The sequence below is a fragment of the Entelurus aequoreus genome, linkage group LG09 (assembly GCF_033978785.1).
Source record: "Entelurus aequoreus isolate RoL-2023_Sb linkage group LG09, RoL_Eaeq_v1.1, whole genome shotgun sequence".
Lineage (NCBI taxonomy): Eukaryota > Metazoa > Chordata > Actinopteri > Syngnathiformes > Syngnathidae > Entelurus > Entelurus aequoreus.
In genome coordinates this window covers 13,055,886-13,073,354 of record NC_084739.1, presented here as the reverse complement: position 1 = coordinate 13,073,354, position 17,469 = coordinate 13,055,886, and the positions used below count along the sequence as shown (strand labels likewise).

The 17,469-nt window shown below is 38.7% G+C and overlaps 1 protein-coding gene across 1 annotated transcript in view; it reads left to right on the top strand.

Annotated features, from left to right (window-relative positions):
- The window catches only part of zgc:154058 (Transmembrane protein 150A-like), a 65,292-nt gene that overhangs the window by 12,216 nt on the left and 35,607 nt on the right, over positions 1–17,469 (top strand). The window contains exons 3-5 of the mRNA XM_062057609.1: positions 9,670–9,717; positions 12,350–12,436; positions 17,242–17,309. Of these exons, the coding sequence (XP_061913593.1) occupies positions 9,670–9,717; positions 12,350–12,436; positions 17,242–17,309 (203 nt within the window). The remainder of the gene's footprint in view (positions 1–9,669; positions 9,718–12,349; positions 12,437–17,241; positions 17,310–17,469) is intronic.

Below are 17,469 nucleotides of genomic sequence, written 5' to 3'. Positions count from 1 at the left end.
TTGCCAAACACTCCATCAGCAGTTGTTCTATATTTCCATGGCTTAATGTTCACAGGTAAAATATTATTCTCATTCTGCTTCTGTATGGTGCAGGCTGGCAGTGGTATGCTTGAATTGCTTCACCAAGTTGGCGACACGCTGGGTCTTGTTTTTAATGAGTTCTTTACTTAATATCATCCACTTTTTCGCTAATCCATTATCATCATCACTTTCTTCCTTCCCATGGTTGGAAATAAAAATGTATGTCAATCTCGAGCTATAATCCAATGCCAGCGGATAAGATCAGATGTTTTGCGTGGATCTTATGGGGTTCACTCTGTCATATTTTACGCCAACTAACGGAGGGGATGTTTCTAATTCAAAATTTTGCTTGTAACTTAAAGCATAAAAAATACTCTAGACCAGTGGTCGGGAACCTTTTTGGCTGAGAGAGCCATGAAAGCCAAATATTTAAAAATGTATTCCCGTAAGAGCCATATAATATTTTTTAACACTGAATACAACTAAATGTGTGCATTTTTAAGTAAGACCAACATTTTTAGAGTATAATAAGTATCCTATTCTTTTTAATAACATTGTTATTCTGAAGCTAACCAATAATAAATAAAATACTTCTTACCATAAAAAATGTCTTGCCATAGAAAACGGATTGATGGATTAAAATGCATGAGAATGTTTTATATTTTGAACGTTATGTTTAACACTGTGATTACCAGCAGAATTATTCATTACTTATCGTGTTAAGCAATGTCAGCTAAGATCTATCTGAGAGCCAGATGCAGTCATCAAAAGAGCCACATCTGGCTCGAGAGCCATAGGTTCCCTACCCCTGCTCTAGACAGCTCTTATTTTAAAACAATTAGGGCACTTTTAAGTTGAGGTACTATTGTACATATTAATGCAAAACCCAAAACCGGTGAAGTTGGCACGTTGTGTAATTCGTAAATAAAAACTGAATACAAAGATTTGCAAATCCTTTTCAACTTATATTTAATTTAATAGACTGCAAAGACAAGCTATTTAATGTTTGAACTGAAAAACTAATTTTTTTTTGCACATACTCATTAACTTAGAATTTAATTGCAGCAACATATTGCAAAAAAGTTGGCACAGGGGCATTTCTACCACTGTGTTACATGGCCTTTCCTTTTAACAACACTCAGTAAACGTTTGGGAACTGAGGAGACCAATTTTGGAAGCTTTTCCGGTGGAATTCTTTCCCATTCTTGCTTGATGTACAGCTTAAGTTGTTCAACAGTCCGGGAGTCTCCGTTGTGGTATTTCACGCTTCATAATGCGCCACACATTTTCAATGGGAGACAGGTCTAGACTACAGGCAGGCCAGTCTAGTACCCGCACTCTTTTAATATAAAGCCACGCTGTTGTAACACGTGGCTTGGCATTGTCTTGCTGAAATAAGCAGGGGCGTCCATGATAACGTTGCTTGGATGGCAACATATGTTGCTCCAAATCCTGTATGTACATTTCAGCATTAATGGTGCCTTCACAGATGTGTAAGTTACCCATGCCTTGGGCACTAATACACCCCCATACCAAAACAGATGCTGGCTATTGAACTTTGCGCCTATAACAGTCCGGATGGTTCTTTTCCTCTTTGGTCCGGAGGACACCACGTCCACAGTATCCAAAAACAATTTGAAATGTGGAACACAGAACACTTTTCCACTTTGCATCAGTCCATCTTAGATGAGCTCGGACCCAGCGAAGCCGGCGGTGTTTCTGGGTGTTGTTGATAAATGGCTTTGCCTTTGCATAGTAGAGTTTTAACTTGCACTTACAGATGTAGCGACAAACTGTAGTTACTGACAGCGGTTTTCTGAAGTGTTCCTGAGCCCATGTGGTGATATCCTTCACACACTGATGTCGCTTTTTGATGCAGTATCGCCTGAGGGATCGAAAGTCAGTGATTTCTCCAGATTCTTTGAACCTTTTGATGATATTACAGACCGTAGATGGTGAAATCCCTAAATTCCTTGCAATAGCTCTTTGAGAAATGTTGTTCTTAAAGTGTTGGACAATTTGCTCACGCATTTGTTCACAAAGTGGTGACCCTCGTCCCATCCTTGTTTGTGAATGACTGAGCATTTCATGCAAGCTGCTTTTATACCCAATCATGGCACCCACCTGTTCCCAATTAGCCTGTTCACCTGTGGGATGTTACAAATAAGTGTTTGATGAGCGTTCCTCAACTTTCTCAGTCTTTTTTGCCACTTGTGCCAGCTTTTTTGAAACATGTTGCAGGCATCAAATTCCAAATGAGCTAATATTTGCAAAAAATAATAATGTTTTCCAGTTCGAACGTTAAATATCTTGTCTTTGCAGTCTATTCATTTGAATACAAGTTGAAAAAGATTTGCAACTCATTGTATTCTGTTTTTATTTACCATTTACACAACGTGCCAACTTCACTGGTTTTGGGTTTTGTGCATTAAATATTTCACTTTGTGTAGTCAGGACCTATTTGGGTGACAGTATTTACTAATAGCAGCAATGCTTATAAAATACTACCAGGGTTTGATACATGTGATGAACTGTACACGTGTCATATTTGCACATTTCCCTCTGCTGTCCGGCTATCTCTAAACCAGTTGTAACCACTTTTAAACCAGGTTCCTTCCTGTTGCATTGACAAGGGCGCCTTGTTTCGAGGAGCAGTCGAGGGTCTTATTTCCCTGACGAACGGAATGTCAGAGGATGTGACCTCTTGTTGCATAACTTTGTCTTTGACTGCTGGGGACTGTATGAGAGTAAAGTAAATACTGGAAGGATGTAATGTAAAGAAATGTGCATATCTCTGGTGACCCTGTTGGCATGTCTGTATAAAGCAACATTACAGCCCATGTGAAAGTGATGTTTAGATTTGATAGAATGCTGCGACCTTTGGTTTAAAAATAGATTTCCGTGGCTTCTATCCGGAGGGGCTTTGGTGCCTATAGTGTCTAAATGAATTCATAGTTCATGCATCACACCCTTCCTGTGGTTTCCAATGTTATTTTTGCTTTCGGAAATGTTGACCCTAGCAGAATTTTCCATGAAAGAGCCTGTTTCAGTTCGAAATAAAAAAAAAAACAAGTTTCACTCCAACTAGAGTATACAGGTATATATAAAGTTTACAGCCATTACTGAAGCCGCGATAGATGCTCTCATTTTGTAAACCTATTATTACTATATGAGAACTTTTATTTTGAAATGTCCCAGTGCTGCATTGTTGGTATGTTAGTATGAGCCGTAAGTCTAAGTATGCAAAGGCAGTGGAATCGTTCACCATCGTGAGTTACTTGTATGTCTTAGAGGGAAATCCCTGACTTATCCTGTGTGTTTGGTGATAGCCAACCTTGTTTCTGTCAAGAAGCTGTCAGTGTTCAGGTTGCGTGTTTAAAAGCGCATGCATTTTTTAAGCCTCCTACCTTTTGGGCCATATTTCACGCTCACCTGTGGGTTTCCGCACCATCATCTTTAACGACGGCTTGAATGCCATCTGGTTTGGATGACTTTCACATAATGATTCACGTCGCCTAAAGGCAAACATCAGCACTCGAAACAGTTGTGCATGGATCCACAGCAGCCAGTCAGTATCAACCTAATCTACTCATTTATACGTTGATGGCTTAGGTCAGTGGGTTCATGTAAACATTTTGACGAAACATTATATCCTGATTTAGGTCCTTGATTTGTTCAAGACTTTCATTGATCTTTAAAGGCCTACTGAAACCTACTACTACCGACCACGCAGTCTGATAGTTTATATATCAATGATGAAGTCTTAACATTGCAACACATGCCAATACGGCCGGGTTAACTTATAAAGTGCAATTTTAAATTTCCCTGGAAATATCCGGCTGAAAACGTCTCGGTAGGATGACGTTTGCGCGTGACGTCATGGATTGAGCGGAAGTATTGGGACACCACTGTGTCCCAATACAAACATCTCTGTTTTCATCGCAAAATTCCACAGTATTCTGGACATCTGTGTTGGTGAATCTTTTGCAATTTGTTTAATGGACAATGAAGACAGCAAAGAAAAAAGCTGTAGGTGGGATCGGTGTATTAGCGGCTGGCTGCAGCAACACAACCAGGAGGACTTTGAGTTGGATAGCAGACGCGCTACCGGGAGTACGCAGCTTTCTTCCAAACATTTGATCGCTTGCCCGTCCGTGCGTGCCGCTATGTGCGTGTCACGTACGTAACTTTGGGGAAATATATGTGCTGTATGAACTTTGCGGAAGTAAACGGTACTTTGGGCTGTGGGATTGAGTGTGTTGTGCGGGTGTTTGAGTTGTATTGGTGGGTTATATGGACGGGAGGGGGGAGGTGTTTGTTATGCACGATTAATTTGTGGCATATTAAATATAAGCCTGGTTGTGTTGTGGCTAATAGAGTATTGTGTTTATTTACTGTTTTAGTCATTCCCAGCTGAATATCAGGTCCCACCCGCCTCTCACAGCATCTTCCCTATCTGAATCGCTTCCACTGCCCTCTAATCCTTCACTTTCACTTTCCTCATCCACGAATCTTTCATCCTCGCTCAAATTAATGGGGTAATCCTACCTACCTACTCAGTGCCTAGTGGACCTACTCAGTGCCTAGTGGTTAGAGTGTCCGCCCTGAGATCGGTAGGTTGTGAGTTCAAACCCCGGCCGAGTCATACCAAAGACTATAAAAATGGGACCCATTACCTCCTTGCTTGGCACTCAGCATCAAGGGTTGGAATTGGGGGTAAAATCACCAAAAATGATTCCCGGGCGCGGCACCGCTGCTGCCCACTGCTCCCCTCACCTCCCAGGGGGTGAACAAGGGTGATGGGTCAAATGCAGAGAATAATTTCACCACACCTAGTGTGTGTGTGACAATCAGTGGTACCTTAACTTTAACTTTAACTTTAACTTTAATCGTCGCTTTCTCGGTCCGAATCGCTCACGCTGCTGGCGTCCATGATTGAAAACAATGTGCAGATGTGAGGAGCTCTTCAACCTGTGACGTCACGCTACTTCCGGTACAGGCAAGGCTTTTTTTATCAGCGACCAAAAGTTGCGAACTTTATCGTCGATGTTCTCTACTAAATCCTTTCAGCAAAAATATGGCAATATCGCGAAATGATCACGTATGACACATAGAATGGATCTGCTATCCCCGTTTAAATAAGAAAATCTCATTTCAGTAGGCCTTTAAACTTGCTTTTAGAAGTAACTAATCAAATAATTATACTTTACAAGTCAATTTGCATTTTGGCCTGCAACGACTAATCGATTAAATCGAAAATTCAATTAGAAAAAAAATATTACATTTATGTTCTGTTGCTTTGATCAATCATTTATTGAGTGTAACTAATAACAATTGGTGCAAATCTGGACAGCATGGAGTGGCCGGAACTTTAAATACATGGTCATAGCTTCCTCACGGCTACTGCAATAACACATGAGAGCAGTGGTGTGTGGGTTCTGTTCTTAAGATCTTGAATAGATTGTATTTTACATCTTTGGTGCAGTAGATAGCAAGTTATGTATGAAGTGTCAGGCAGCTGAGGGAACTCTTGTTCATTTATTATGGGAATGTCAGCGAATAAAAGAGTTATGGTTGAAAACAACAAAAGAAACAATCACATTCTTAAATATAAACATCCCAATGACACTGCAAACTTGTATTCTTGGTGATCTGCATCAATTTAGTAGCATGTCATCGAAGAGTAAAAATGCAATTCTTTCAATATGCATCATAACAAAAAGGGTAATATTAAAAAAATGGATGGATGTTGATAGTCCAACTCCTACTGACTGGTATACACAAGCTATGGAGATGATATCAGTAGAAAAAAACTGCATTTAGTTTAGATAATAATGAGCCATATATTGGAATATGGGATCCATTATTTAAATTAGTTTTAACTATTAAATGAACCTGAAATATGACTTATTTTATCTATGTGGAAAATATTGGACACATTGTGTTGTTAAGCTTATGAGATGTGATGCAAGTGTAAGCCACTGTGACACTATTGTTAATTTTTTAAATGTTTTTATTTAATTTTTTTTATAAATGGCTCTGATGATAATGTAAATGAGGGATTTGTAATCACTGCTATGTTGGAATTGTTATTGATATTGACGCTGTTGTTAATATTAATCATTTTTTGTTTGACCACTTTTATTGTTTTGTGTCATGTTTGTGTGTCTTCTCAATTGCTTTGTTGATTGCTATTTTGAATGTTGCTGGGCCTGGTTTGGTTTTAGAATTGGAATTGTATTATTATTGTGTTTTATTTTGTTGGACTGATTCATAAAAACAAAAACAAAAAAACCCAACTTGCTTTTAGAAGTAACTAACCAAATAATTATACATTAGAAGTCAATTTGCATTTTGGCCTGCAACGATTAATCGATAAGTCAATTAGAAACAATTTTTACATATAAATTCTGTTGCTTTGATCAATCGTTTAACTAATAACAATTGATGCAAATCTGGACAACATGGAGTGGCCGGAACTTTATATACATGGTCATAGTTTCCGCATGGCTGCTGCAATAACACATGAGAGCAGTGGTTTGTGGGTTCTGTGATCTGTGTGGTGCCGAACAGCGAATAATTTTGAAAATATGTTATTTTGTCAATGGACACATGTTAAAAGTGTAATTTAAATGTTGTTGATGTGCATTTATTAATGAAAAATTTAGATTATGGCTAGTAGGACAATATTTAAGTAAACTATTTTCCCATTAAAAAAGCATTGAGGCTATTAAGAGTGTTTTATCCAATTAATCAATTAATCAAACTAACTAATCAATAGATTAGTCAGCCTTATTTGCATTTTCTCTCTGTTGTTCCAGGATGCAAGTCAGTCTACTTTATTCAAATTTTTAAACCTATTTTTCCCATCCATCCATCCATTTTCTACCGCTTGTCCCTTCAGGATCAAACTGTCACCAACATACATGTTGTTAACTATACAGTGTGGGGTTGGGCGATAAAACGATAATGACATAAGTCACAAAATAGCTTTTGCTCGATAGTACTGAGAGACAATTTTGTAATATTAATTTGTCGCCGGTTTTACCACACGTAAGACTGGTCTGCTAAATACGACTGCAGCGCACAGTGACATGAGGCACATATAAAGACAATACAGTATGTAGCCAAGGTGAAAAAGAGGTTTCACTCTGTAATGAGATTTGGTCGAGTGAAATGTGTGGAGAAGCGAACAACACCAAAACGTATCAGAGAAACAAACCATTAAAAGCTTGTCCTACTGTGTAGCAGACCCGGCGAGGCAGCTCAACCGAAGCACTGTCATCACGACGCTGGAGCGAGCCTCCGCACACTATGCGTGAAAAACGTCCAAAAAATGGACATTTATCCATGAAAATATGGAGACGGTATTGGTGTTGTCTTGGATGTGTTTTAGTTCATTCTATCTCCTGATTCTGCAAACTAGGCGGTCGGGCATTATCCTTGGTACACAGATATACATGTCGCTTAGTGTCACACTCTGACCTCCGGTCCGTCACTCAAAGACGTCCCTGTGCAACATAAAGAACAATAACAATTCCTATTGTTACACAACAGAGAAGCTGCCCCTACAATATTATTAGCTATGCAATAGTATTACATTATTTTTATACAACTGCTGTAGTTGTTTGTAGTGCATGCTATTGTATTGTTTGTCAAACAACATTACTTATCTAAAAGTCTGTTTTTCTTTTTAAAAGTCATTACATGTTTAAAATTTGGTGGGGGTTTTTGTGGGGCGGGGAGCAAGCACAGAATAAATTGATCGCAATTAATTTCAATGGGAGGCGCTGATTTGTGATACGTGTGTTTTGAGTTACGAACTCGGTTCGTGAAACCAATTGAGCTCTTAATTTGAGGTACTAATGTATTGGGATACGCTGGGTTTCATTGTTTTAGATTAATTTTTTCTCCTTCAAATGTTCTTCTTTTCTTAAGTTCTTCTTTAACACCTTTGTTAGAGGCTGCAATACTTATTTTTGCAAAGTGCAGTAAGGCTAGAAATGGCAAAAGAAAAAGTAAAACACATACAATAAAACCCTTGACTGGCAGCTTGTGTGTCAGTTTGGTTAATTCTGTAACTTTAGTAGCATATTTTGGCCTACACATTTTTATAGTAATTCCTAATTGTGTGTCCTTCATAGCATTTGGCTTTCCCAGTTTTTGTGGATTTTATTACCCGGAATGTAGATGATTGCAGGGGTCCATCTTTGTATTCTGACAACACAATCAATCAGTTTGTGTGCCCGTTCTTGTCTAGTGCGGAGCAGGTGTGCATGTATCAGAAGACTTGGTATGACGAGGACACTGGAGACATTCTTAATTGGCACTTAAACTTTCACTGAACTGCTCTCTTGAAATCGGGACAAATAAGGTGCGTCTCTCTTTAAGTTTCTATCCTCTGTTAGAATTTCTATTTTGATTTCTAGAGGAACGGACAAAATATGGACACACACACTCTTGTGTATTTAACACATTGGCTCATATTTTTCTCATTTACATTTCTACACCCGAAGGACTTGTGCATGTATGGACAGAAAGGGCATCGCAAAGCGGCCATCACAGACTGGAGCTGCCCCATGTTTCTTTCTGGAGAGTCGCTGCTGTCTTTAACGTCAAGATGGTGATCAAAATCCAAATAGATTATCTCGTTAAAATTATGCAACTTCGTAGTGGTCTTAATCTTCCGGAATGCGGTCGCTAACTCATGATCCTCCGGTCACTGACTTCTGAGCGGTGTAGCTGGTCAGTGACCGAGCCAAATTCAACACCACTATTGGACCGAAGCCATGTTGCGCAAGTTTGACTCAAACAACAGGTTTTATCTGTCTTCAGCCTGACTGAGTACTGAAAAGAGTGATAAGGAATATCACATCACTTGGGCCTTAAGGTTGAATCAACAGGGTTTTTCTTAGTAGCAGGTCAGGATATGTGTTGACTTGGCTTTGCACTAATACAGTAAAGTGGTATATGGAAAGCATTGTGTATACTCATCTGTAAGATTAAGTTTACAGTCATTAGGAAAAACGAGGTATCCTAATTCAATCACACGACTGTCTGTATTCAATTGTGTAAAGTAACTCTTAATTCATGCACGGTGCAATACCACCTTGTTACTGTAGAGCAGGGCTATTCAACTGGCGGCCGGGGGCCAAATCGAGGATGAAACCATACCGCCTACTGAAGTGAATTCAGTTCAAAACTTGGGAGACAAACATTTTTGCAGCAAATTCCTAAAGACAGTAAAGTACTCCTGTTATATTGAGAAATTTGAACCACTATAAACACATCGGCAGATCCTTGCATTGACATTTTAACCTTCCTAGCAAACAGAACTTTGAGGTCCAAACTTGTGATTTACATAGCTGAGGTGTTCTTCAAGGCACCCCTTTAAGTGCTGTCCTTTTTGGCAAAGTTTCATGGACGCAGGACCAAAAATGGCCATCTCGATTAAAAAGTATCAATTTCTATAAAGGTGTGTACTTTACTCAGCCCCTCCTATTGGTTATAGGTGTTTATAATTGCACTTCAAGAGGACTATCAAAGGTTTCTACTTTCTAGGTCGTGAATGTGAAAGAACACCTCATAAAAGTGCTGAATTGGTGTCACATCCTTTTGGTTGATCGCACGTCTGCTCTCCCCTTCCAGGTATGCCATGGCCCTGTACAACCAGCATGTCTGCCCTGTGGATAACTGGTATGTTTGTTTTCCTATTGTTACTTGGTTTCCTGTATTTATTCTCAGAATCAAAGTTCCAATTATCCGCATGTAATGAGACTACTTCCTGGTTCTTGTCATTTGGTCAAATATTTGAAACCGTAGGTTTGAACTGCACTTCATTATAAGGGGGTTGGGGGACTAGGGGTACTATTGTTTTGAAACGAACAAACGTAAGATCTTGAACAAATTAAGGATGTCCCGATCAACATTTTTGGCCTCCAATATTGATCTGATTTTGTCCCCTCAGATCCAATCCGATTTCAAGTCCCGATCTGATAGTTTGACAATAGATTATAGAACTGAAGTAAACAAAATTACACATTCTTATGAAGCTCATCCTATTACATTTAGAATTTGCTAGTATTGTTGTAAATCAGATGTGGTATTGAATGAAACAAACCATTTTTTTACTAAATAAAGTCGCTAATGCACAATAACTTAACAGGTAAAAACTACTTTTGGCTCCTATTTGAATCATTTAGGTATTGCCCTCTAAGCTTTGCTGTACCTACAGACCAATTCCCTGAGTTTGTAAATAAGAACAATACAAAGCCTAAATAGAAAGATATAAGACCACCCACAAATCGGCGCATCCTGAAGAGACAGTCAGAAAGCAGCTTGAAGATGGTCTGTAAAACATCCATCCATCCATTTTCTACCGCTTGTTCCTTTCAGGGTTGCGGGGGGTGCTGGAGTCTATCTCAGCTACATTCGGGCGGTAGGCGGGGTACAAGTCGCCACCTCATCACAGGGCCAACACAGATAGACATAATCTATGCAAATGTTTGACCAAAGAACCACCATTACTTGTTATGTAGACCACAAGGAAGTGTTTTAAATGTAGAAAAAAAAGACTTTATATGATCCCTTTTAATACCTGCTGATACAGCAGGTGTGTTGGGAGGATAGATTGATTGTGTTCATCATGTCTTCTTTAAAGACTCTTGCGTGCAGACAAATAATTTTCAGAGAGTAAGAGATAATTCTTATCTGCTTACAATTTCAGCAGACACAAGAGAGCGACCTCTGCTTCCGGTTGCGCTTTTTGGTGTGATGTCAAGTAATCAGCTGGCGTGTTTTGGCCTAACATATCTTCTATTTCATCACATCTATTTGCAAACAATAATATTTTACTAACAGATTTGGGAGGATGTTTCTACATGTAAAACTTGATCGAGGTTCGATATAATCATTTTAGTATTTATATACTGGTATTGAGAGTATCGACATCTGTATCCATCACCCCTGGTGTTAATTTTAACAGCAGTTTTTAATTTAGTTTTAGTCAGTCTTTTTTTAAATATTTAGTCGTTTAAATTGATTTAGTTTTAGTCAAGGTCGTCAATGAACTAAAACAACACTTTAGTCAGCTAAAATTACAGAAATTGAGTTGAGTAAAATATAAATTGTTAAATATACGGCCTCCTTAAAGTTTTCTTGAAAGCACCTTTATTTAGGCTACCTACAATGCATTTCATTAACACAAAAGTCGCATGAGCTTATGGTCAGTAATGATGCAGTTTGAGATTTTTTGCTATACAGGTCAATGAATATCTTTGAGGCACTTTTTCTATATTTTCAATCTGCTACACAGGTGTCTACGTGTGTTGTTAAGCAGATTTACAATGCATGTCGCCACACTTTCATCATCATTTGTTTTCTTTTTTTAAATGTAGTATTAGCTTTGGCCAGCTTACTGTGAGAAGTCACGATGACTGGTCTGCTAATGAAAAGTGTCCTCTTCTCTTTCTCACAGGTGTACAATTATTACCATGTGTAATTTGTTTAAATGCATACAGTGTTGTTCCGGCGGCGGCGATCCAATTTTCTTATCACACAAAGAAATATAATTGGTCGTCCTTCAAAACTCACTCCCGGCCCGTCTCTTGTACGCTGTTAAAGAGCTGTGTTTGGATATATTCTGAACTTGTCCCACCTATCCTTTTTGTTCACTAAAATGTAATTTAATTTCGTCATTGCGTTGGTCAGCGTGCATTTTTTTGGATTAGTTATTGTCTTATTTTAGTCAGGGAAAAAAAAAAGGTTGTTGATGATAACTAAGACGAAAATTATTGGTCAATGATTGAAGCTAGCGTTTAGCTTCTTGTGTCGTCCTGCTTAGTGTATGTGTATTGTGTAAAATGCTTAGCCATGCCTTTTTCAGTAATAATAATACATGGAATAAACTTTGTAAATTTTTCATCATGGTGGTGAGGATTAGTATAGTATTTTAGAAGCATTACTGTGGATAAACGGCGCCTTTGAGCAGGGTTCTAGAAAGACACTAACACTACTAAAATTCCCAAACACTGTTTGAAGGAATCTTTCACCTGAGTACAATTTTTAGCACGTAAACACTGGGACACGGCTGGGCGCTGCAGTTTATCAGCTAGTCTAGGATCAGTTAAAAAAAGGCAAATATCAGCCCCAATCTAATCCCATGGTCGGACTCGAGACATCTGTTAAACAAATTGTTAATGAAAAATACCTCTCCTGACAGTTTATTATGATAATGAATTGTACCAAAATATTACCCAATGTTAATGCCAGGAAGTGTGATTTAGACTGAAGGCAAGGTTGGTGTCAGAAAATGATTTTTATGTTCCAGGTTGTACAACCAGTCGTGTGAAGAGGAACTGTATTTGCAGAGTGGGCCAACGTTATGCTGCACGCTTGACAACGTACCTCTCATCAGGTCAGTGAGTCTTCCAGCCTCTCCTCCAGCCGTCTTCCTTGCCCGTCTCTTCCCCGTCGCTTTGTTGCTTGTGTCTGACTGCTGATTAAAAACAGGAACAGTGAGCCATTGTTTTTCACGACCCCTGTCGCTGCATTGTGGATCAAAGGCAAGCGGGCGGGCTTAAAGAAGACACTTCTCCCCAAAGTGTGTGCGCGTGTATTAGGAAAATGTCTTGGGGCAAGCGTATCATGCCTGCCATTGTAGCAGTTCAGAGGTTGCACATAACCATGTAAACACACACATTTAGAGGAGTCAGCTTACAGTACTTTTGGTGACAAACCAAGATGCTGCGCTGCTTTGTTTAACATTTGGACCGGCTTTTGAGAGCTGAACATGAAAAGTTGGCTGGAGCATGAATAGTTCTGTGGTTTATGTAATATATCTGTCTGAAATCTTTTCAAGAAAAGCCAATAAATCACATTGTACATCATGAAAAACAAATAAATAAAACAGACTAACAAGGGAGTTATGTAAAAAAAAAAAAGAAATATGAAGATAAAACCAGAGGGGAGCATCTTGTCTGAAGTGCTTTTAAATTGGGTATGTTTTTCTTGGCCAATGCTGCAGCCCTACAACAGGTGTGGTAGTTCTTGTGTAATCCCGCTGACAGACGGCCACCAGCAGTGCTCTGACCTCTGAAAAATACAAACTCAACAGAGCTGGTCTAATATTTTAGCCCACGTTAATTTTTTGGGTTCCCTGGTTGTTAGCCACACAATTTGGAGATCAGGTTGTGAATTTCTGTTTGGGGATTTCTGACTAAAGATTGCATGCTCTCCCCGTGCGTGGATGGGTTTTACTTCTTGTTCCTCTCACTTCCCAAAAACCATGCATGTTGGAGAATTTAAATTGTCCATGTGTGAGTCATTTGTATATATGTGCCCTATAATTGAAAGGGTGTACCCCACTTCTTGCCCTTGACCCTGGGAAAGGCAGCATACCATTTTTTTTAATGAATAACTAAAGTATATTTCTGTTTCCTGTTCTTTTGGTTATCATTAGACTTTTTGCCCTTGCCAGTGACATTTTTTGCGGCTATGACAAAAAACATGGAAAAAGCAAAACTAAAGTATGTATTGTCACACATTACGTCACAGATATGGTCCAGTTGTGTTTGAAAAGGTTAGATCATCTTAATGGCTCGTAAAGAAGCAGTTTCCTCCAACATATTCTACATTAAAAAAAATCTCACGGCGTACCACCAAGCATGCAAGGGCTTATTCTGTTGTGTTTTTAGCAACAGGTTGATACAGGTTAACTAAAACTAAAAAGCAGGCCCTTCCTCCCAATAGCAAACAATCCTTAAAAATCCTGAATCCAGACGGTGATCCAGCTCAACTCCCAAAATTGTTTAATTGTTCCTTATCCCATTTCTGGCATTTCCTTTCATTAAATCTGCCCATAACATTTTTGTTATGTTGTAATCAACTCACCGACAAACAAACCGTAGTGAATACATAATTAATGAAAAGGATACATGAAATTGCCATTGTTGTGTGAGTGTGTGTGAGTGTGTGTGTGTGTGTGTGTGTGTGTGTGTGTGTGTGTGTGTGTGTGTGTGTGTGTGTGTGTGTGTGTGTGTGTGTGTGCATGTGCGTGTGCGTGCGCGCGCGCGTGTGTGTGTGTGTGTGTGTGTGTGTGTGAGTGTGAGTGTGAGTGTGAGTGTGAGTGTGAGTGTGAGTGTGAGTGTGAGTGTGAGTGTGAGTGTGAGTGTGTGTGTGAGTGTGAGTGAGTAAACCAGGGGTGTCTAATCTGGCTCCCGGCCCACAAGATGAGTTTGTTAAGAATAAAAATGAGCTGCAATTTTTTAATGAAAGAAACTGCTGTTCTAAATGTGTTCACTGGATGTCGCAATAGCAATTCATGTGTAACCCATGTCACACATGACATGACGTGTCAGCTGATTTAAGCGCCCTCTGGATTGGCTGCCACTACTCCATTGAGTGCAGGTGCAAGTAATCAGTTGCTCCTGTTTTGGCAGGCAGCAGATGGCGGCAGACAAATGCAATATCGACGTACGATACCTTCTTTCATTGTAAATCATCCACTCAGCGGATAAAATAACAAAACAGTGTTATGAAAATAATTAAATTAACTCGACCATCATCTTTGAAGTAGTTAGAGTTCCGTGCAGCGCTCGCAATTGGTTGACAGAGCGATGCGCACCCTGAACTCCATTGTAAAAATGTCAGTTTCTACATTTCTTGATTGTTCTATTTTATTTTATGATCAAATCTATTATGTTTACTTTGGTTATGTTTGTAGTTATGTTACCTTGTTTTAGGCTATGGTGTCATTTTGATTATTGTTTTGTTTATATTATAATTGTAATATTTGAATGATGATAAATGAATGTGTTGTGGCAGTTGTAGATGTCACCAAAAAAGCAGTTTGAGGGAACACTCGGTTACTTTTACAAACTCGTTCGTAGGGATGATACTCGAAACCAGTTTTCTCGGTTGTTCGATAAGAAAAGAACAGAGTCCTCGGACTCAAATCCCTTTTTGAGAACCGGTACCCGTTATCGAGACCACTATAGTAAAGAAAAAGAGTTGGTTCTTTATTCGAATCCCTGGGAACGAATCCCGTCCCGACCAGAAATGCTCCGTGGGACATCACAAGAAATGGCGTCACGTAGCTCAGTCATTAGGCGCAGATAGGGAAAGCAGGAAAAACAATGGACGGGAAAACGCGCTCCAAGGTGTAATAAAGTTCAAAACAAAAGGTATAATCCAATGAATAACTTTACTGAGCGATTTGAGCAGGGTACAAACACATGAAGAACACTTTTACGACCAACCGGAAACATAGCAACCAGGCTAGCAACGTACCTCCTTTACGGCAGCTGTCACAACGTTCTTAAAGCAACCGCAGCACATACATATATGACATCTCCCTTTTTTAACTTTCGTTTTTCTTTCCTTGTAAACAAAACAAAATCACACTGTATATGTGTTGTCTGTCTAATTATAAATAATGCAGACGAGGCGGGTTGGCTGAGTTCTTGACGTTTACTTTCACAGCGTGCTCATAACCTCTTTCTTAGCTGCCGGGTGAAGATATGCAACAACACTTTTCGGGGCTACAGCGCATGCTCGTCACTCCCGTTGCATGCTGGGTAGTGTAGTTGTTATATTCCCTAGCTCATAACATCTTTCCCCCTATATAAAGAAATAATGTTAACTCAAAGTGTATTTCTTTTTTTAGCTTTAACTTTTCATTTTTTTAGCATTGTATCCACATTTGCAAAGAACTTTTCTCTTCATAGAATTTTCTTTCAATAAAGAAATAAAGTGCAAAAATGTCAAAGCATCATAACAATCAGTTATGTCAAATAGCAGCAGAATTGCACTTTTTGGAAAACTGTATTATTTTCAGTTTTGTGCCCAAGGGACTGATTTTATTTAACACTATTATTATTTATACACCTATAGTGATCACAGAGACAGGTTGTTTTTGTGTTACTGTATATATTTGTTTTTCTGAAAAATCCCACTTAATATACTTTGGGTAACAACAGTCAATATTTATTTATTTGATTTGATTTTTTTAGGGGGGTAACAGTCAATATTTATTTATTTATTAGATTAAATTGTTTTCTTATATAATAAAAGTGAGCTTTTGTTAAACCAAATATTGTGTGTTTTTTTCCATATACAACCACCTATCTGGACTCGATAAGAGAATCGATAAGGAATCGGTTCGATAAGAGGATTCGATAATAGGCTCGAACTCGATAATTTCTTATCAAACATCATCCCTACTCGTTCGTCTTTAATGAACTGCCAACATGAGAATGCTAAACAGGAAGTGCTTAAAGTTTAATTGCTTTGTAAATACACTGAGACAAAGTCTAAGATCATTGTGTTCTTCATGGTGTTTTTGAAAATGCACTAATTTTTTCCTCAGAATTTTCAACTAACTTCAAGTGTTTTGCCAAGAGGATTATTTGTAATATGTCAATTTTCAGAATGTGCTTGTTCTGTTTTTGGCCAAAGTAAAAGAAAGAAAACAATCTGAAGTTTTCTTTATTTTTAAGTTATTATGCCATGATTTTACCAGTCCAGCCGACGTGGTAATATAATTTCTTCCATGCGGCCCCTGAACTAAAATGAGTTTGACACCCCTGTTGTAAACGTATGGAAAGGTAGTAGAAATTATCAAGATCATCCCCAAAATCGAATCAATTATGTAAGTTTCATCAAAATATGCCCATAATTTTTTGAGTTATGATGCTATCTTAACTTTATAACAAATAGACAAACCCTGGCCATCACATAACCTCCTATGTACCTTCTGCCATCTAGTGGAAGAGCGTTAAATTATTCTGCCTGTCACTACAGTAAATGGTATAGATATATAAACAAAGATATATTAGTTGTAGTAAACAAATAACTTTAGGGCCATTTGGGTACAATTGGATAATTTCCTTGATCTCTCAGCAGAGAAGTCACTTAAAGATAAAGTGAATGGTATTACTCCTTAAACTAAAAATATTAGTAATATTTTTGGGTCAAGCGTGGATTTGACTGTGCATGTGACTACAGTCAGCTGAGTTGGCTTTGGTGGGCAGCAGCTCCAGGCACAGACAGTCTCTATCCTCTAGCCGACCGTCTGCTGTGCTCCCCTCCTACAAATCGTTCATGTGTGCAAAAAGTTCTCACTGCACAAGAATACATTCATTGTTTCCCTACTTTCATACAATATTGTGTGTGTAGTCATCTAAATAATGCCACTCATATCTGTGCTCTTTGTCTTTGCAGTAAATGTGGAACACTTCCGCCCGAGAGCTGCTTCTTCAGCCTCGTCTGCAGCACAGGCTCATTCATGGGTAAGGCATCATGTGCACTCACAAACTCCACCACACCAGCATTTTGGTAGTCACCTTTCAAAGAAAAATGTCCCTTGTTATCCCGAAAAAGGCATCCTTAAGCTGAAAAAAATAATGTTCTTGTCCACAACTGTCCACTCGCACATGTTATACAAAATAA